The following is a 20,913-nucleotide window of genomic DNA, read 5'->3' as shown; positions in this document are numbered from 1 at the left end:
CGTTCCCACATTTGCTTCTAGTATTTTGTGCTTTGAAACTCTCTTTAATGAGGTATAATTTACATATAACAAAGAGCCTCAAATTAAAGGGTATAATTTGATGAGAATTGTTCTCATGGATACAGCACCATGAAGTCATATGGTTGCTCTCTAAACCTTAATCATGATCCCTTTGTGTCTAGAGCTAATGTTGCTTTTGGAGTAAGGACTTTTTTTTTTTTTTTTTTTTTTTTTTTTACGTTTTCAGATATCGCCCAGGTGGCTGAAGGCCTGCACTAGGGTACCTACCTCCTTTTCGGATAGACTGTATTCCCGTAAGTATTGCCGTCGATCTACCTTTGGACTTTATCCTGCGTTGTATCTTTCAGTGTGTTCACTTAATTTTGTTGGAGTACTTTAATGCTGAGGGATGCGTAATTGGATTGATTTTCACTAAATGCTACGAGCTGCAGTTCCAATCATGACAGAAAGCTCGTGCTTCCTGTGTTAGGTACTCAAGAGCAAGGCAGATACCGTGGACACTTGAGCTGAGTATGTCACTCGGTGTTTTGCCAGCCCTCTTCCCTTCCGTGGGAGACAAGGGTCTCGTTTTGGTCACACAGAAATGTAGGTGAAGTCAGCAGAGAAGGGTCCCTTCTCTTCTCTTTCCTTTGTCTCTCAGACTCCCTGTCACTACCTTCTGCCTGTCCCTTTCCCTGACTCAATCCCCCAGGCCCACTGCTCCACTCCAGCCATGATCAGGGTGTCCTCCAGCTGCTGGCCTCTGCTCTAGCCATCGCTCAGTGAGGAAACTACAGGAGGATTATGTAGTTCATGGGTCTGATCGAGAAATCTCTGCTCCTCAGAGCCCTCCTACACGTGGTGCTGTCTGTGGGGACCTGGCATCCTGGGCGTGGGTCTGACCCTCACTCCTCTCGACAGTCACTGCTGGTCCCTCATCCTTCTCCACCATTAGATCTCAGCCATTTCCTAAGGACAGATACCTGTCTGACCCCAAGGCACCATGGAGTCAGGGAATATTTCCAAAATAATTGAGCATAAGCACCCCATCAATCTAGATATAGGTAGTTCCCATCGCCCCGGAAAACTCCCTCAGGTTCCCCTGCACAAAGGGTGATCTTGCTTCTATCCTCCATCACCACCATTTCTGGCACTTTGTTTCCTGTGTGTACAGGAACCCCACTGTGTGCACTCAATGGGGAGCGAGAGTAGATGGCCCTAGAAGCAGACGCTGACACAGAGACAAAACGATGAAAGGTAGATTAGGGGACAGTAGGAAGGACAAAGTGGAGGGGACAGGATGGGCAGGGAAAGCATTCAGGTAGATCTGACACCTTCTTAAAATGTATATACAAACACGATTGTCTGTCACCGTGCACAGTCCTCTTCACTTTCAAAAGAGTTGTCCTATAAGGCAAAGAGATTTTGGTTTATTTCCCTGTGGTCTTATGTTTTCCTACATGCATTCTGTCTTCTGTAGTTTATCTGTGGCCTCAGATGAACACTGTAGTGTGTGGCTGCATCTGTGAGATTATGTGTAATAGAAAATGATTGTCTTCAGATCTAGGCCTCTGAATGTACACATTCTCATCTTTTCTTTCATTGTGTGACAGGGCCTGAATTCTAATAGAAAAACGAGGGACATTGTCTTATTTTTTAAAACAGTGATTCCCACTCCCTGGGCTGAGTTGTTAACAGTCTTAGTTTAATGAACTCCCGTGACCATCTTTTTTGGAGGATCATTGTGTGGAGAGATCTTAATGGAAACTGTGAGAAGCGTGATGGGACCCTTCCCAGAGATTTTGCAGACGCTTTATGCACTGAATGTCTTCTTTTTATCTTGTTCTTGGAAACAAATATTACCCCTGTTTTCACAGATAACACAGCTGTCATAATATTGTGAGAGAAGTTTGAGGAGATGCAAAGCTGTAGTCAGGGTGATGACAGGGGTCCAGCAGTGGTGTCATCTGGCCAGCCCTGAATTGTAGGATGACTCAGCTGATCTAGACCCTGTCTCCACTTTTAGTCTCTTGAGGGATATGAACTTGGGCATACAGCATTTTCATAAGACCAAGTTAAATACCCCATATATCCAGGGCTCTTTCCCCCCCACAAATATCCAGAACCTTCAGGAAAATCCAGGGAGACGAGAATCTTTTTAGGTGATTACCTGCGTGCACTTTGCACTGAGAGCAATCCCACATAGCAGTTCTGTATGGACTTCACACTCCCTGCTCAGGCTGTGGCCGGAATGACCTCCAACTGCATCTCCCTGACCCCAACACCCTCCCCTCTGCACCTCCTCAAACTCTGCTTACTGTGCTCAACTTCCCTTCTATTCCTGTATGATTCAAGGCTCCCCTGGTTTTGCCCTGGATCCTCACTGGTGTTTCCATGTTGGTGATCACAAGGTGTGCATCATTTAATGAATGTCCCTCTGTCACACAGGACACCTGATGCTCTAAAAGTTAGGGGTGCACTTCATTCATTACAGAACCCAACACATTGTGTCTCCAACATACCCACCAGTACTGCTGATACGTCTACTTTTGTGTAAAAACTCCTCTTTCATTTGACAAGAGAAACGTATAGCTCACTGTATTACAGGGACATGCCACTGCCCATTGTATGTATGTCCTGAGAAACTTGAGATATGCTACAGTGTCCTCAGGCAGTTTGTTGTTGGATTGCCAATACTCACAACCATCTCTACATCATTGCCACAAAGTCAATCATGAAGAAGATGAATATACTTTACCAGCCACTCAGCCAGTTCAGGTCCTCTTAACAAATAGAGTAGGTGGAGGAGGGGGATGTGGCCTATAGCCCATGACTGGTGGTGAAGGGTGGTCCGCGGGGTACAGCCTGCAAGGCAATCCTGGGAAAGGACCAGGACTCTTGCATACAAAATAGCCTGCGGAAAAGAAATGAGAGGTATGTTCATAGGACAGAACAGAGCACCAACACCAGCAAAAAGCAGAAACCCAAAGCAGCAGTGCTCATATCCTACTAGCTTCCCCACCACCAGGTTCCAAGAGGGCAGCATCAGCGCCAAAATCTCTACCCATACTTTGGGTTCCACTTACAGCTTTGAGGTGAAGAATGGATGTGATTGGGATAAACTAGTGTCCCCACGTGTCTGGAAACGTAGAAACAGCAAGGGCCCTTTTCCTAGAAGATTTATAGGCTGAATACTAAATTAACAAAGTAGCATATTCCAGATAGGAAAGCAACTATGTCCAGGATCACACTCCACCCTTCATCCCCTCCACCACAGAGGCTGTTTATTGTGTCTGTGGAGAACTACAGAATGAGAAGGAATGACAATCCCAGTGTCCACACATGGAATCATACCCTCGTGGCTCAGAGCTCTGCCTCTAAGCCCCTGCCTGTGCCCAAACTACTTCTGTCCTGACAATGGGTTCTCCTCCTCTCTGGAAGTGATGTCCATGGACACAGAGACACATGGGGAGATGGGGATCCTGAGGGCCTGCAGAGGACCTGGGAAAGCATGCTCTTAGAGAAACGGGTAACCTATACATGTTAGTTGGGTTGAGCTATTTATTTTACTTCGGAGGTACTTCTCAGCTTAAGTGCAGTACACTTTGCAGGGTAATTGTGTCCTCTGGGAAAATGAGCTGAAATTCTAAAAGACAAAATTAACACAAATGCACTTTGATGTCTGGTGTAAGTTTTCATGTTTTAGCTGTACCTGTGACACAGGACACGAGAGAACGTGCTCATGTGAACACAAGTGAAGGACACCGTGGGGACTTGCCACACAGGTAATTTTGGATTTTTTCTCTTCACAACTTAAGTTCCAGTGCATGTTTTCTATGGCAAATATGCCACCTCTTATAGTTCAGAGTGTTTGTGCCCAGGGCACACCTGAAGGGATTCAGGACAGCATGTTTACCAAAATGCTGATGGGTATGAAATTTACATTCTAAAGGACACATACAAAAATATAAGTTGGAGTGAAGGCAGTTCGCATTTTCAAATTGTAACGATACCCACAGATTTTTCTGAGCACGTTAAAATCCTCAATAGAAGGAAACAGGAGAGGAAGACACAGCAAGAGCAAAGATTCCACAATGAGGAGATCCACAAAGAATGAGGCAAGGTAGGAGACTTCCAAGTGGAGTGTGGTGTCATCCTCCTTGATTTATTCCAGGAACACATTAGAAAAGCCCTATGGTCCCCACCTTTAGGCACTCTTAGCTGCTCAAGTTACCACAAAAAGATGCCAGCTGGGAAACAGGGAAGCCCGTAGACTCGGCAGGAAAGGTTTTGCATTTGGGAAAAAAAACAAAACAAAACAAAAACAGCAGACAGACCATACGACACACAAACCAGAGACAGTGGCAGGAGAGTGTCCTGTACAGAAAGATGTGGCGGTCCGTAAATACTTAGAACTGAAAATGGCCATAGCATTTACTTTGTGCTTCTTGGCAGTTTTGGCAGAGCCAGTGTCGATGTCACTCTTGGTTGTGATACCTACTTCTGGATCTGCAAAAAGCCCCAGAAGGGATGGAGGTTTATTCTGATTTGAGTAGACTGTTTGGAGGTCAAAAACAAAACAAAAAACCCTCCCCTCATACTTCCGACAACGTAAACTCTTTGTCCCAGTGAGATCCCAAATTACATGCACAGGGTGTCCCACATGCCTCCGGTGATACCCAAAAAGAACTTGAAGAACCATCCCTTATAACTTGATGAAGACTCCTAAAAGCCCTGACTCAGATGTATTCATCACTCATCGAACAACTATGGATGGCTGGGGGCACAACTAGATGGATGTACGTTACATTGTGCCTCATGCCTCACAGATCCCAGCACGTGGACTGTGTACAGGGCATTTCTGCTGAAGCGCTATGTCTGATTTGCTGCATACGGCCCCATTCCTTCTCTACAAGAGACGCCTATACCAACCCATGGTGGGGGAAAAGACGAAGATGAGATACTGATAAACTTGAGGAATTTGGTAATGGAAGCAGACACATTCCCCTTGCATCACAATGGTCTGTGGTACCGCCTCTGCACCTTGGCCCAAGACCTAACAGTAACAAAATAAGGTGAGTGTGTTTTACAAGACAACTCCTAGTGCTCAGATCGTCTTACCAAGTGTTGCAGGTGGAGGGGTTCCGGGTGGCCCCAGGGCTGCCAAGGTTCAGGAGGTGTATGTGCCTAATAGTCCATGGGGGCGGGGCGTCTCCAGGGTAGGGCATGCAGAATCGTCCAGTTAACGGAGGCGGTCCCCAGGATCCAGACTGCCCTGCAGAACAGAAGTGAAGCTACATCCATATTCCAGACAAAAGAACCAATACCAAAAGCAGCTGTAACCCAGAGAAGAATGTGTCAGCACCTGACACCTTCTCTGCCACCAGGATCCAAGAGAGTAGCATCAGTACCTGAAAACTCTGTCCCTGCCACTGGATACCACCTAAAGCTTGGGGTAGTAGATGCAAGAGGTTAACCTACTGCCACCACACATCACTGCCCATGTCTGCTGAAGAAAATGGCAAGGGTCCTGTCCTAGAGGGTTAACAGAAGTAATTACAGACTAATGAAGTAGCATTCTCCAGACAGGCAGCCATCCATGTCCAGGTTCACCCTGCATCCCTCCTCTACAGCGACTCCAGATGCTCTGCTTTTGCTATATTAAGAACACAAAAAAATGAGTGGGAATACACGGCTCATATTCTGCTCATGGAATCACAGCCACTCCTGGCAAAATATTCTGCAGTCGGACCCTCACTGTGCCTCCTCTGCTCTTCTCCCTGAGAAAGGAGTCTTCCCTCTTGAAGTGTTTTCAAAGGCCTCTGAGACCTCTGGGGAGTGGAGGATGCCTGGAATCTTGCAGAGGAAGGAGAGTCTTCTGTGAAGAACGAGTTACTTGTGGTGAATGTCTACAAAGCTCAGATGTGTTCATCTTAATTCATAGGGAATTCTGACTTTAAGCATACTACAGGACACAGAGTCATTATGTGCAATGAAAAAAAAGAGGGAGAAATTCACATAACAGATTTCATGCAAGTGTTTTGGTATAAAACTGGTATGTGTCATGAGACTCTATCAGCTCTAACAGTGACTGCGGACACAACCAGAAACTGCTCATAGAAACACAATTGAAGGACACAGTGTGCAAATTGTATTTACCTAAGGTATAGCTGGAGGATTCCAGACAAGTCATTTACCAACAAAGACGGAAAGGTGATGAGTGATGATATTGGCTTTCTCTATGACCACTCTAAATGGCACAGGGCACATAATAGAAAGTTGGAGTCATGATGTCGTTTCTAACAGGTTCATCTCCTAGCCAGAATCAAGAAAGGAAGACACAGCAGCCACACTGTTCCCACAGAGGTGAGGTCAGGAAGGGATCACCCAGGCCGGGAGACATCTGTTTGGAGTGTGCAGTCATCCTCCTCTCATTATTTCCTGAAACTCATGGAAAAACCTTAAGGTACTCAGTCTCTAAGCGCTTTTGGCTTCTAAACTTACCACAGAAAGCTGACAGACTAAAAATTGAGAAGCCTGTGGGCTCCTGGGTTATGAGTGTGCATTTGGAAAAGAAAGAACAAACAGACATAGCACACAACATGCAAAACGAGACAAGGCCGGGAGAGCATACTGTACATAAAGATGAGGGTTTCCCAAAAGAGTTACAACTGAGAATGCCCCTGGCATTTACCTTGCCCTTGTCTGCATTCTTGGTACAGTCAGAGCCGCTGTAACCCACAGAGGTTTCAGCAGTTTCTCGATCTACTAAAGACCCTAGAAGGGACAGAGGTTTATTCTGCTTTTAGAGGACTGTGCGGAATGAAAACAATCCCTTAACTCATTCCTCAAATATCTTAAACTTTTCCCTACAGTCAGGTCCCTGACCAGAGGCAGAGGGTATCCCACATGACTCAGGTGACCCCCAAGGATAAGGGGGAGAACCGTCCCCTCACCTTGATAAAGACCTCACGGTGCCCTAGTTCATGTTGTTTCATAATTAATCACATAACTGTGGACAGGTCAGGCGCAACTAGCAATTTAGAATTCACCAGTAAAACAGTTTTCTCAGTATACATCATGGGAAATCACGATTTCATTACAGATCAGGAATTAGTCTGAGGATGCTTGGATTCAGCATCCGACTCTTAATTTTGGCTCAGGTCACGATCTCACAGCTTGTGAATTCAAGCCCAGCGTTGCGTTCCTCACTGACAGTGTGACGCCTGCTTGGCATTCTGTCTATGCGTCTCTCAAAATAAATAAACTTAACAAAAAAGAATAACATTGAGAACACTGGTTTGGTGTATATCCTCAATGAGTCCTCAAGAAGGGTGCATTTCTTCAGGCAATTTGTTCAATCTCCCAGCTTATCTACAAGCTGCCTTCCACAGCAGTTATTATATAAGGAAAGACTAATTTGACACTATTGAGAAAAGGAAAACTGCGAGAAGTTAGCAGTGAAGCTGCAGAGTTGCACTGATACCATCAGAGGACTAAGCTAAGCTTTATGGAACTTGAATGGCGGGATGTAGGGCTACAGTTCCCAAAACAAACAAAAAGAAAGACTTTTCAAACTAGTGAATAAATGACCTTCTCCTCAAATAAACTAAAGTCTTCACATTGTATCCGGGTGGGAAGAAAGTTTCCAGGCTCTTCAGACAGGGGGATGCTAGAGGAGGTGGGAGGGTCACTGTCAGAGGAGGGGCATGAGCTCCACCAGTCACAGGGACAAGTGCCTCACTGTCTGTGGCACCAGAGGACAACACCCTTCTGTCACCCCTTCAGACCACCTGCCGTCCTTAGTGCGTGTGATTCTTTCCAGACCACACGATGATCACACACAGGAACAGGCTGCACAGCAGAAATTGGACTGCGGCACGTCACAACGTGCTCCTTACCTCTCCTTGGAGGGTTCTTGAAGTGATTGGTTTCTGCCTCGTGTATCCCTCAGGCAGCCTCTTTGGTTCCATCCCGTACAGTCTTGGATACAGAAAAATAATGGACTTCTATAAGAGTTGCAACACCACGTCGTCTACTAGACAACTAACAGTGCAGGTGTCATCCCTGGAAACACCCATAAAAACGCAAGTCAAATGACCACACCTGTATTTCAAGTAAGCGACCTCCCTGCCCTGCTCTGCCATCACCCTGTCCCAGATCTGAGTCTTGATCTGGGGGAGAAAAAACACATCCACCTTCAGTCGGAAGGTGGTGCCACACTGTGCACCAAAGAAAGAGGAGGAAACAAGAAAACACTTACCTAGTTGTCCTGAGCATTCTTCTCATGAACTGCAAGCGGAAAAAGCCAACAATGAAAAGCCCGTGGTTAGGGATTCCAAGGGCCACTACACTCACCCGCGTGAGGTGCTAAGGGTTCAGTATGTCAGGCAGAACTCAGGTTACCTGGTATCTAAAGGTGAGCTCTGCCTGCTGCAGCTGTTCCCGTGTTTGTTCAATTTGTTGCCTGTGAGTTACAATTGCTCTTGTCAGATAAGGCCCAATATTGGGTATGATTTTAAATAAGCTGCCTACGTTCCCAAAAACCTCATATCTGTCCCGATACAATTTATTCTTACACATGAAACACTTTGCCCATGATTATCAATGTACAGTAGGATCAAAGCTATTGTTACATCCTTTCCTTACTCATTATCCCATGCCTGTAGGGTTCAGAGTTCATAGAATTCCTTCCCATTTTCAATCTTTCTCTAACTCATCATGTGACAAGTGTCTTTTATCATAAAGATCTATTCTTCTATAACTTATATCCTCACCATGTTTCCCAGGGTTGCAAAGACGAGGGCCATGAAATGGCACTACCACGTTGATGGGTATGATTCATTGTACGACACACTGCTTTCCTACAGATGATGACACTTGGCACCACCCCCGAGGCATGTTAGCATGGAGAAAGTTTCCACACAGTCTGGTCACTACTTGAGATCTGCAAATGTTTAGAAACTTAATTATTTTATTCTTTCTAAAACTTACCTTTTTTATCTGTTAATACTCTATGCATATGTTGACTTTAAACTTTTCAAAAAGATTAAAAACCAAAAAATAACAGCCGTTTCATGAGCTCCTGGTAATTACTAGCTGAACTCACTTGTACTTGTTTATTTCTTCTGTAGCTATTTTCTTTTTTTTCCCTAATGTTTATTTATTTTTGAGACAGAGAGAGCACATGCATGAGTGGGGGAGGGACAGAGAGAGATGTAACAGAATCTGAAACAGGCTCCAGGCTCTGACCTGTCAGCACAGAGCCTGACACGGGGCTCAAACTCCCGGACTGTGAAATTATGACCCGAGCTGAAGTTGGACGCTTAAACGACTGAGCCACCCAGGCGCCCCTTCTGTAGCTATTTTCAAATTTTACCTGCAGCTGCTAGCTGATTCTTCTTTGCCGCCAGTTCACAGTGTCATTTAAAGCTTCCCAAGATGGGAAAGATACATACACAGTCAGGAACAAGGTCCAGAGGTTCTCCCTTTTTACCTCCCAGCACTCTTGAAGGCCTATGCAAATATCCCTTCCCCCACTTCTCCCATAAATGCACAGACTGACAACCGAATCAGAGAAATGAAGTGAACACTCCATTTAAGTTCAAGAAAATTCAACTTCTGTCTGCTGCCACGTCTCTACTATTGGAACTGTCTTTCTAGTTCTCGTTTCCTCTCCTTTATCATAAAGTCATCAAATAACATTGTACTTTGTGCCTTCCCAGAGTTGGTCTTTTGTTTGATATGGTGAAGACTCATTTCATCAGTGAGTGAAAAACCGTATCTGACCAACTGTACCCATTAGGATGAATCAAGGGATCACTAGTCTTACACCTCCATGGGGAGCCCTGATTCTCAGTCCAAAAGTTGTACCATGACACAGGCAATAACCTGAAAGACGACCTTCCAGAATATGGTTTCACTAACATTGCAGCTCACTCCCAGACATCGCTAGCGTTCAGGACTGCAACCCCTGCCTCCATCTTCAAAAGGCCATTCTTAGAACAACATCATCTCCTGACGTACAACCTGATATGAACTGTCACACAGTCTGGGTTTACTTCCAGGAAAGAGATTTCAGGTGGAAAATTCTCAACTTCATGGAGCCAAATCTACTTTAACAAGACTCATTCCATTGATAGTGAAGGCAGCAGAAGGCAATGCTTGGCAAGGCTGGGTGGCTGTGTTGCCCTCAGACTATTTTCTTTGTGGTGTTGACTGAGACGGTTTCAACTTGACACTTGATGTACTCAAGAATCATATGCAAAATTGAAAATCTCTTAGCAAATGACACAAAAGCACTAGACAGAGAAAGGCACATGCATTTCCTTCTGGTCTCTCAGGCAGTCCTTGGGCAAATGCTTGCTGGAGTGGTTGTAATGTAGTGGCTCTATTGTAAGGGGTTGAAAATAGGTGGTCAGGGTGCTGTACCCACTCATAGAAAGAGCTTACGAGTTAACAAAAACAAGATGCCAGTGAGAGCAAGCCCTAACCCCAGCTGTGGGAAGGACAAACATAAAGGTGAGTCTCCAGGGAAGAGAAGACTTCACTTTCCAACATGAGTGAGGGACTCTAAAGTCCCCCATCTCCTCCTGAGAACAAAGGGAAATACTGTACAAAGGAGGAAACATGTGACTGAATGCACCAAGTATCTGACAACCCCACAAAGACACACAAGACCAAGATGGAGAAGAAGGAAGCCCAGGACAAAGCCAGCCTGGCAGTTGGACCCAAACTCCCTAGGACTCATCGTTGATGTGGGTGGCATACATTTGAATGGCAAAGAAGCTGAACAAATTTATGGGCACAGACTTAGAGGTAAACAAGTGTAGTTCAGGGGAGGCCAGCAAAGATGATCCCTAGTGAAGCTGCGGGCTTTGGCCAAGACTCAGAAAAGTTACACTTGAAAAATCAGGGGACAGGAAACAACTTGACTTTCTTACGGATTGGGCCTGCAGTGAGCAATCTCACTGGCAGAATGGATGCAGGGATCCAGTACTGCTGGTACCCCTACCCACTTTCCAGAAAGCAACTTCCATTGTTTCTGCAGCAAGATAATTCATTTTTTTCCCCACACATTTTTGACCCATGTCTGGTCCTGAACAAAAATGACCTAATTGCTGGGTGACAAAACAGTGTGATGCGGTTGAAACCTATAGGACAGTGTAGATGGATCCAGAGTGGATCCAGGTATTAACGTTATTAATGATGGTACCTTCCCTCTGCCGCCCCCAAAACATGACACAATGTGTGGCAAGCACTTAGGAGAAAGGCAAATGCAGGTTACGTTACAGAAAGCAAGGTAGGAAGGGAAGGTCCAATTCTACTGAATGCATTGGGCAAAAATACTCTGGACCCAGTTCCAAAAGAAATACAATTATCTCTACTGGCTGCCATGTTCTCCCATACAATACGGTCCTTGTGACAGTTCTCACATGAACATCTTACTTTTCTAAATTTTTTAACGTTTATTCATTTTTTGATAGAGACAGAGTGCGAGTTGGGTAGGGCCAGAGGAAGATATAGAATCCAAAGCAAGCTCCAGGCTCTGAACTGTCAACACATAGCCCGACATGGGGCTTGAACTCATGGACCGTGAGATCATGACCTGAGCCGAATTTGGACATTCAACCGACTGAGCCACCCAAGCGCCCCCATCTTACTTTTTTTGTAGGCACTTTTCTTTGTTCATAGAATTCTTCCAGGTTATGTGCTTTCTCTTTCAGCTGTTTGACTTTTACTTCCTTTGTGGCTTTCACAGACCTCAATGCATTACACTTGTCTTCCAGGGCCTTTTTATTTTCTGGGAAAAAAAAGGTGTTTGCTTGATAAACATGCACATGACCTGAGTCTTGATTTTGGTGAGACACAAAAAGCGCAAGGACCATGAAGGCATGAAAGTATTCTTTCCCTTACCAATGCAAAGTCATTGCCATCATATGGGGATTTCTCCCCAACAGAAAACATAAATTCTAGTTGACAGTTATTGGACCTCAAGGCTCTTAGCTCTACATCCTCGAATTCAACATTGGCACCTTGTGGTTAAGACAGATATGAGGAAAGACTTTCAAGGAAAACTGATCACACAACAATTTGTACCTCACACAGCAAGATCGTGCATTGCAATCCACAAACACTAGAGGCATGAATATAACTAGAAGACAAAGATGATGGAAAATAGTTCATGTCTAACAACTCATGGCTTTCTTAGTGGTGTATGTATGTATGTATGTATGCCTGTTTATCCCCCATTCACGTTGAAAATTTACTATTCAGCATTCAGAGAGAAAGAGACTATTGCGCACCTGGGTGGCTCAGTCAGTTGAGCATCAGATTCTTGATTTTGTGTCAGGTCAGGATTGTAGGATCATGTGATCCAGACCTGTGTTGGGCTCCACACTGAGTGTGAATCCTGCTTAAGATTCTCTCTCTTTCCCTCTGCCCCTCTCCCCCACTTGCATGCCCCCTCACTAAAATTAAAAAAAATCATAAAGCATAATTTAAACATATTTTTTAAAGGGAAAGGATTATACACTTTGGCTATCACCCTTTCTCTCTCAACTATATTTGGGTATTTTCTACATATCTTGGAGGGCAGAGTTGAATGATGTGATAATTACCGAGTTGTGAAAATAAAAGATAACTCCTAGTCCTTGAAATAGCAAATCTCATTTTGGCGGTTCTAGTAAAATTCCAGCTCATTGGTCAGAAAGAGTTTTGGCTCCCAGAGGCCCACTGTCTACTGTGGTAAATGGCAGGCATATATGCTGTGCTCACTTCACCCAATGAACAAAAACCCTCCAAAGCCAAATTACGGTAAAACTCAGCAGCCAACTCTTAACTACTTCCTGATTCTTCACATTTCTTTCTCTCTGAGTTTGCAAGGTAGCAAGTGCACTTTGAATGGTGTCATTTAAAATGTCACTAAAGTGCGTGCCTGCGAGGCTCATTCAGTTAAGCATCTGACTTCAGCTCAGGTCGTCATCTCATGGTTTGTGAGTTTGAACCCTGTGTCGGACTCTGTGCTGACAGCTCAGAGCCTGAGGCCTGCTTTGGATTCTGTGTCTCCCTCTCTCTCTGCCCCTGTCTCTCTCTCTCTAAAATAAATAAACATAAATAATTTTATGTTTACTTGTACTCAACAAGTACAAAAAGATAGAGATCATACCGTGCACAGTTTCAGCCCCAATGCTATGAAACTCTAAATCAACCACAAGAAAAAATTTGGAAAGATAACAAATACTTGTAGACTGAAGAACATCCTATGGAACAATGAATAGTGGAATGCAAGCTGCTGCAGCCACTCTGGAAAACAGTACGGAGGCTCCTCAAAAAGCTAAAAACAGAACTATCCTACGACACAGCAGTTGCAATACAAGGCATTTATCTAAGGGATACAGGTGTGCTGTTTTGAAGGGACACATGCACCCCCATGATTATAGCACCACGATCAACAATAGCCAAAGTATGGAAAAAGCCCAAATGTCCATTGATGGATGAATGGATAAAGAAGATGTGGTGTGTGTGTGTGTGTGATGGAGTATTACTCAGCAATCAAAAAGAATGAAATCTTGCCATTTGTAACTACATGGTTGGAACTAGAGGGTATTCTGCTAAGTGAAATTAGTAGTCAGAGAAAGACAAATATCATATGACTTCACTCATAGGAGGTCTTTGAGACACAAAACAGATGAACATATAATGGAAGGGAAACAAAAATAAAAACGGAGGTGTACAAAAGAAGAGCACACATAAATATGGAGAACAAACATGGGGTTACTGGAGGGGTTGTTGGGGGGGATGGACTAAATGGGTAAGGGGCACTAAGGAATCTACTCATGAAATAACTGTTGCATTATACGGTAACTAATTTGGATGTAAATTGTAAATAATAAAAACGAAAATTAAAAAAAAAAAAGAATGAATGGGTGAACCAAGAAGTTAAAGGGAAAATTAAAAAGTACATGGAAGCCAATAAAACTGATAACACCACAGTCCAAAACCTCTGGAATGCAACAAAGGTAGTCATAAGAGGAAGTTTAGCAATCCAGGCCTTCCTAAAGAGGGAAGAAAAGTCTCAGATACACAACGTAAGCTTATACCTTAAAGTAATGGAAAAAAGATCATCAAATAAAATCCAAATCCAGCAGAAGACAAGAAATGATAAAGATGACAGCAAAAATCAATGCTTTCAAAACTGAAAACAAAAACAAAAGCAAACAACAACCCCCCCCACTCAAACAGTAGAAGAGATCAATGTAACCAGAAGCTAGTTCTTTGAAATAATTAATAAAATTGATAAACCACCAGCCAGTTGGATCAAAAAGAATAAGGAAAGGACCCAAATAAATAAAATCAAGAATGAAAGAGGAGAGATCACAACCAACACAGGAGAAATACAAACAAGAATAAGAGAATATTATCAGCAATTATATACCAAATAAAATGGACAATCTGGAAGAAATGGACAAATTCCTAGAAATACACAAACTATGAAAACTGAAAGAGGAAGAAATAGAAAATTTGAACAGACCCATAACCAGTAAAGAATTTAATTAGTAATCAAAAATCTCCCAAAAAAACAAGAGCCCAGGGCCAGATGGCTCTCCAGGGGAATTCTACCAAACATTCAAGGACGAGTTAACACCTATTCTCTTGAAGCTGTCCCAAAAATAGAAATGGAAGGAAACATCCAAACTCTTCCTATGAGTCGGCATTACCTGGATTCCAAAACTAGACAAAGATCCCACTAAAAAGTAGAAGTATAGACCAATATTCATGATGAACATGGGTGCAAAAATCTTCCACAAGATATTAGCCAACCAGATCCAATGATACATTTAAACTTTATTCACCACGACCAAGTGGGATTTAACCTGGAATGCAAGGCTGGATCGATATCCACAAAATAATCAATGTTATTCATCACATCAATAAAAGAAGGGACAAGAACCACATGATGCACTCAATAGATGCAGAGAAAGCATTTGACAAAATACAGCATTCTTTCTTGATAAAAGGGTTCCACCAAAAAACTGTTAAATGATCCATGAATTCAGCAAAGTGGCAGGGTATAAAATTAATGCCCAGAAATTAGTTGCATTCTTATACACAAACAAAGAAGCAACAGAAAGAGAAATCACAGAATCCATCCCGTTTACAATTGCACCAAAACCCATAAAATACCTAGGAATAAATCTAACCAAAGAGGTGAAAAATATATACACTGAAATCTATAGAAAGATTATGAAAGAAATTGAAGATGACAAACACACAAAAAATGAAAAACATTCCATGCACCTGGATAGGAAGAACAACTATTGTTAAAATGTCAATAGTACCCAAAGCAATCTATATATTCAACTGAATGCCTATCGAAATAACACCAGCATTCTCCACAGAGTTACAAAAAACAATCCTTCAATTTGTATGGAACCAGAAAAGACCCCGAATAGGCAAAGCAATCTTGAAAAAGAAAACCTAAGTAGGAAGTATCACAATCCTGGACTTCCAGCTGTATTACAAAGCTGTAATCATCAAGACAGTACGGTACTGGCACAAGAACAGACACTCAGATCAATGGAACAGAACAGGAACACAGAATTGGACCCACAGATGTATGGCCAACTAATCTTTCACCAAAAGAAAGAAGATCCAATGGAATAAAGACAGTCTCCTCAGCAAGTGTGCTGGGAAAACTGGACAGTGATATGCAGAAGAATGAGCCTGGACCACTTTCTCACACAAAAAGACACTCAAAACGGATGTAAGACCTAAATGTAAGATAGGCAGCTGTCAAAATCCTCAAGGGGAAAGCAGGCAAAAACCTCTTAATGTTGGCGTCCACATCTTCTTACCCAACACATCTCCATAGGCAAAGAAAACAAAAGCAAAACTGAAGTATTAGGACCTCATCAAAATACAAAGCTTCTGCACAGAGAAGGAAACAATCAGCAAAACTAAAAGGCAACCAACAGAATGGGAGAAAATATTTGCAAACGACATATGAGATAAAGGATTAGTATTCAAAATCTATAAAGAACATACCAAACTCAAGAACATACCAAAAAACAAGTAATCCAGTGAAGAAATGGGCAAAGACACGAGCAAACACTCCTCCAAGGAAGACATCCAGATGGCCAACCGACACATGAAAAAATGCTCAAAATCACTCATCATCAGGAAAATACAAATTAAAACCACAATGAAACACCCCCTCACCCCTGTGAGAATGGCTAACATTAACAACGCAGGCAACAAGAGATGTTGGCGAGGAAATGGAGAAAGAGGAACTCTTGTACTGCTGGTGCACTGGCTTGCACTGCTGGTGAAGCCACTCTGGAAAACAGTATGTAGATTCCTCAAAAAATGAAAAAGAAGACTGTTCAACAACCCAGCAGGTGCACTAGTAGGTATTTATGCAAGGGATACAGATATACTACTTCGAAGGGACACGTGAACCCCAAAGTTTATAGCAGTACTATCAACAATAGCTAAAGTAAGGAAAAAGCCCAAATGTCCATCGATGGATGAATGGATAAAGACGTGGTATACATACATACATACATACATAGTATGTATATGTGTGTGTGTGCGTGTGTGTGTATACACATACATACATACACACACCATGGAATATTACTTAGCCATCAAAAAGAATAAAATCTTGCCATTTGAAACTACATGGATGGAGAGCCTCCTGGGACCTAACACTAACCGTAAACATAACCCTAAACATAACCCTCAACCTACCCTATCTAGCACATGAAAAGTAAACCAGATGCACAGCCGCATATGTGCCCTCACTTCAGCCCTCCATGGAATTAACAACATTGGTGTCGCCTCAGCCTTAGCAATTCCCTGTACAGAACTCTTACCCTAGCTAAGTGTCTATCCCCATGGGGACCCAATTCAAAAGTCTGACAACAGCACGCACACGGGTTCGAGAATCAGTGCAACAATACTCGGCATGGAACATGGAACATCACCATATCTTTTGCAAAGTGTGATTGCAGCTGCACGACAGGATTCCTGAGGCCTATTCCAAGGGTGGCCCAAACATCTCTCTGGCCTTGGATCCTATGAAGTGATATTGACCGGCACGCTCCTTTATGTACTCCATTCATCCCTTCGGAGAGACAACTGCACTGTTGTGGGTTCAGTGCCTGGAGCCTCCTGGGACCTAAAATTAACCCTAACCGTAACCCTAAACATAACCTTCAACTTACACCTAACCCTATCTCTAATTGAACCCTATACTTGACCCCCACCTTTTCTAGGGCCCTCCACACAGCCCTCGATGGAGATCATGAGACTGGAATCGCTTCAGCCCTGTCGACTTCCTTGGACTGAACCCTAACCCTACCTAAAGCTTTCTCCCCATGGGGACCCAATTCTAAAATCTGACAACACCACCCACAAGGGTTCGAGAATCGGTGCAAAAATACTTAGCATGGAACGTGGAACATAACCATGTCATTTCAAAATCACAGCTGCAGTTGCACAAGAGGATTCCTGAGGCCTAACCAAAGGGTGGCCCATACATTTGCCTGGCCTTTGAACCCAAAGGCTAATCCTAACAGGCACCCTCCCTTGTATCCTACACTCAGCCCTTCGGGGAGACAATTGTTCTGTTGTGCGTTCAGTGCCTGGAGCTTGCTGGGTTAGGACCTAACCCTAACCCTAATCATAACCCTAATCGTAAACTTCAACCTACACCTAACCCTATCTCTAACCCAAACACTACACTTGACCCGCACACTCGCATGGGCACTCAATTCAGCCCTGCAGCAAGATCATGAGACTGGAGTCTCTTCGGCCATAGCCACACCGCTGGAATGAACTCTAACCCTAGCTATGGCTCTGTATGCATTGGGACCTAATTCCAATGTCTGACAACAGCTCTCACACTGGTTTAAGAATTGGTCCGGAAATAGTTGGCATGGAACTTGGAACATCACCATGTCACTTCCAAAGCGTGACTGCAGGGGCGCCTGGGTGGCGCAGTAGGTTAAGCGTCCGACTTCAGCCAGGTCACGATCTCGCGGTCCGTGAGTTTGAACCCTGCGTCGGGCTCTGGGCTGGTGGCTCGGAGCCTGGAGCCTGTTTCCGATTCTGTGTCTCCCTCTCTCTCTCTGCCCCTCCCCCGTTCATGCTCTGTCTCTCTCTGTCCCAAAAATAAATAAAAACGTTGAAAAAAAAAAAATCAAAGCGCGACTGCAGCTGCAGGGGAGGAATCCTGAGGCCTACCCAAAGGGTGGCCCATACATTTGTTTGGTCTTGGAACCCAGATACGAAGACTGACGGGCACCCTCCCTTGTGTACTACACTCAGCCCTTTCAGGTTGACACCTGCTCTGTTTGGGGTCAGTGTCTGGAGTCTCATGGGACCTAAACCTAAACCTAACAGTAACCCTAACCATAAATATCACCCTACACTGAACCCTATCTATCTCATTAAGTCTACACCAGACCCACAGCTGCGCATGTGCCCTGACTTCAGAGCTCCATGGAATTCACAACACTGGAGTTGCTTTGGCCCTGGTGACATTCCTGGACCAAACCCTAAACCTATCTAAGTGTCTCTCCCATGGGGAAACAAGTCCAAAATCTGACAATAGCACACACAAGGGTTCGAAACAGGTGTAGAAATACTTGGCATGGGGGGCGCCTGGGTGGCGCAGTCGGTTAAGCGTCCGACTTCAGCCAGGTCACGATCTCGCGGTCCGGGAGTTCGAGCCCCGCGTCAGGCTCTGGGCTGATGGTTCGGAGCCTGGAGCCTGTTTCCGATTCTGTGTCTCCCTCTCTCTCTGCCCCTCCCCCGTTCATGCTCTGTCTCTCTCTGTCCCAAAAATAAATAAACGTTGAAAAAAAATTAAAAAAAAAAAAAAAAAGAAATACTTGGCATGGAATATATATCATCACCATGTTATTTCCAAACCATAACCCTAACTGTACCCCTAACAATTACCCTCACCCTACACCTACCCCTTTATCTAACCCTAACCCTACATTGAACCACACCCTCGCATGTGCCCTCAATTCAGCCCTTGAGGGAGATCACAAAACCAGAGTTGCTTCGGGCCTGGCGACTTCCCTGGACCAAACCCTAACACTAGCTAAGGCTCGGGGACCCAATTCCAAAGTCTGACAACAGTACGCATGCGGGCTCGAGAATCAGTGAAGAAATACTTGGCATGGAACGTGGAACATCACCATGTCATTTCCAAAGCGCGACTGCAGCTGCACGAGAGGCTTCCTGAGTCCTACACGAAGGGTGACACATACATTTCTCTGGCCTTGGAAGTCAAAGGCTAATCCTGACCGACACCCTCTCTTGGGTACTCCACTCAGCCCCTCGGGTTAACACCAGCTGTGCTGTGGGATCAGCAGTGGGGACCTAACCCCAGCCCTAACGTAACCCTAAACATAACCCTCACCCTACACCTAACCCTAACATTAACCCAAATCCTACACTTGACCCGAACTGTTGCATGGGCCCTCATTCAGTCCTCGAGGGAGATCACGAAACTGGAGTCGATTCGCTCCTGCTGACTTCCCTGGACCTAACACAAACCCTAGGTAAGGCTCTCTCCCCGTCGGGACCCAATTCCAAGTCTGACAACAGCATGCACACGGTGTCGAGAATCTGTACTGAAATACTCGACATGGAATGTGGAACATCACTATCTCATTTCAAAAGCGCAACTGCAGCTGCACGAGACGAATCCTGAGGCCTACCCGAAGGGTGACCCTACATTTGTCTGGCCTTGGAACCCAAAGACTAGTCCTGATTGACACCCTCCCTTGGGGACACCACTCACCCCTTCGTGGAGATAACACCAGTGTTGTGGGTTCAGTGCCTAGAGCCTCCTGAGACCTGACCCTAACCCTAATCATAACCCTAACCATAACCTTCACCCTACCCCTAACCCTATCTAGTACACTAACTCTAAACCAGATTCACAGCCACGCATGTGCCCTCAATTCAGCGCTCCATGGAATTCAAAACACTGGTGTCGCTTCGGACTTGGCGACTTCCCTATACTGAACCCTGACCCTAGCTAAGTGTCTATCCCAGGGGGACTCATTTACAACGTCTGACATCAGCACATACATGGGATCAAGAATCGGTGCATAAATACTAGGCATGAAACATGGAACATCACCATGTCATATGCAAAGCACAACAGCAGCTGCACGAGAAGAATCCTGAGGCCTACCCAAAGGGTGGGCCATATGTTTGTCTGGCTTTGGTACCCAAAGATTAATGCGAACGAAAACCCTCCCTTCTGTACTGCACTCAGGCCTTCAGAAAGACAACTGCTTTGCTGTAGAGTCACTGCCTTCACTCACCTGGGACTTAACACTAACGGTGAACCGAAACATAACCCTCACCCTAAGCCTAATGGTATCTAGCACACTAACTCTATAGCAGACTCACAGCCACACATCAGCCCTCCATTGAATTCACAACAGTGGTGTTGTTTCAGCCTGGCGACAACCTTGGATGGAACCATACTCTAGCTAAGGCTCTTACCCATGGGCACCCAAAACCAAAGTCTGACAACACCACACACCTGGGGTCCAGAAGCAGTGAAGGATCATTCCAGATAGAACCTGGAACTTCAGCATGTCGTTTCTCAGGCCGGGCTGCAGCTTTCTGAAATGATTGCTGAGGCCTACACAACCAATGGCCCATACAGTTGTCTGGAAATGGAACGGAAATACTAAAAATGACCAGCATCCTCCCATGTGCCCTCAACTCAGCCCTTCGGGGAGACAACTGCACTGCTGTGGACTCAGAGCCAGGAGCTTCCTGGGACCTAACCCTACCCCTAACCAGAACCCTCAACTGAAACCTAATGCTACACTTGACCCGCACCGTCACATGGGCCCTCACTTCAGCCCTCGA

General features: G+C 44.6%; 2 protein-coding genes and 1 long non-coding RNA gene across 25 annotated transcripts in view; 1 reads left to right on the top strand and 2 right to left on the bottom strand.

The window, feature by feature from the left end:
• Positions 1–20,913, bottom strand: part of ANKRD45 (ankyrin repeat domain 45) — a 338,931-nt gene that overhangs the window by 106,860 nt on the left and 211,158 nt on the right. The gene's annotated exons all lie outside the window — the stretch shown is intronic.
• LOC147572686 (uncharacterized) overlaps positions 1–20,913 on the top strand; it is a 199,546-nt gene that overhangs the window by 22,104 nt on the left and 156,529 nt on the right. Inside the window, exons 3-7 of one of the 18 annotated variants that reach the window (XR_015246256.1) lie at positions 248–314; positions 3,693–3,785; positions 4,830–5,075; positions 5,219–8,117; positions 8,790–8,923. The exons of 3 other annotated variants lie outside the window; for them this stretch is intronic. Coding sequence is in view for 1 of the 15 variants with exons in the window: in XM_086694320.1 (XP_086550446.1) it covers positions 259–314 (56 nt within the window). In the remaining 14 variants the exon portion in view is untranslated. 14 more of the 18 variants (XR_015246247.1, XR_015246258.1, XR_015246246.1 and 11 more) reach the window with 14 other exon arrangements.
• Positions 1,246–9,816, bottom strand: LOC147572687 (uncharacterized). 5 transcript variants are annotated; one of them, XR_015246266.1, is made up of 7 exons: positions 9,380–9,816; positions 8,407–8,467; positions 8,264–8,292; positions 7,902–8,067; positions 5,122–5,275; positions 2,759–2,914; positions 1,246–1,407 (listed from the first exon to the last, which is right to left on the bottom strand). It is a non-coding gene; the product is annotated as an uncharacterized LOC147572687 (long non-coding RNA). The 5 variants fall into 5 exon arrangements; XR_015246267.1 differs by lacking the exon at positions 9,380–9,816 and adding an exon at positions 8,778–8,911; XR_015246263.1 differs by having other exon boundaries at positions 7,902–8,947.

This window comes from Puma concolor, chromosome E4 (genome assembly GCF_028749965.1).
Source record: "Puma concolor isolate L17-30 chromosome E4, mPumCon1.1.hap2, whole genome shotgun sequence".
In the NCBI taxonomy this organism is placed as follows: Eukaryota; Metazoa; Chordata; class Mammalia; order Carnivora; family Felidae; genus Puma; species Puma concolor.
This window is presented reverse-complemented; position numbering and strand designations above follow the sequence as displayed.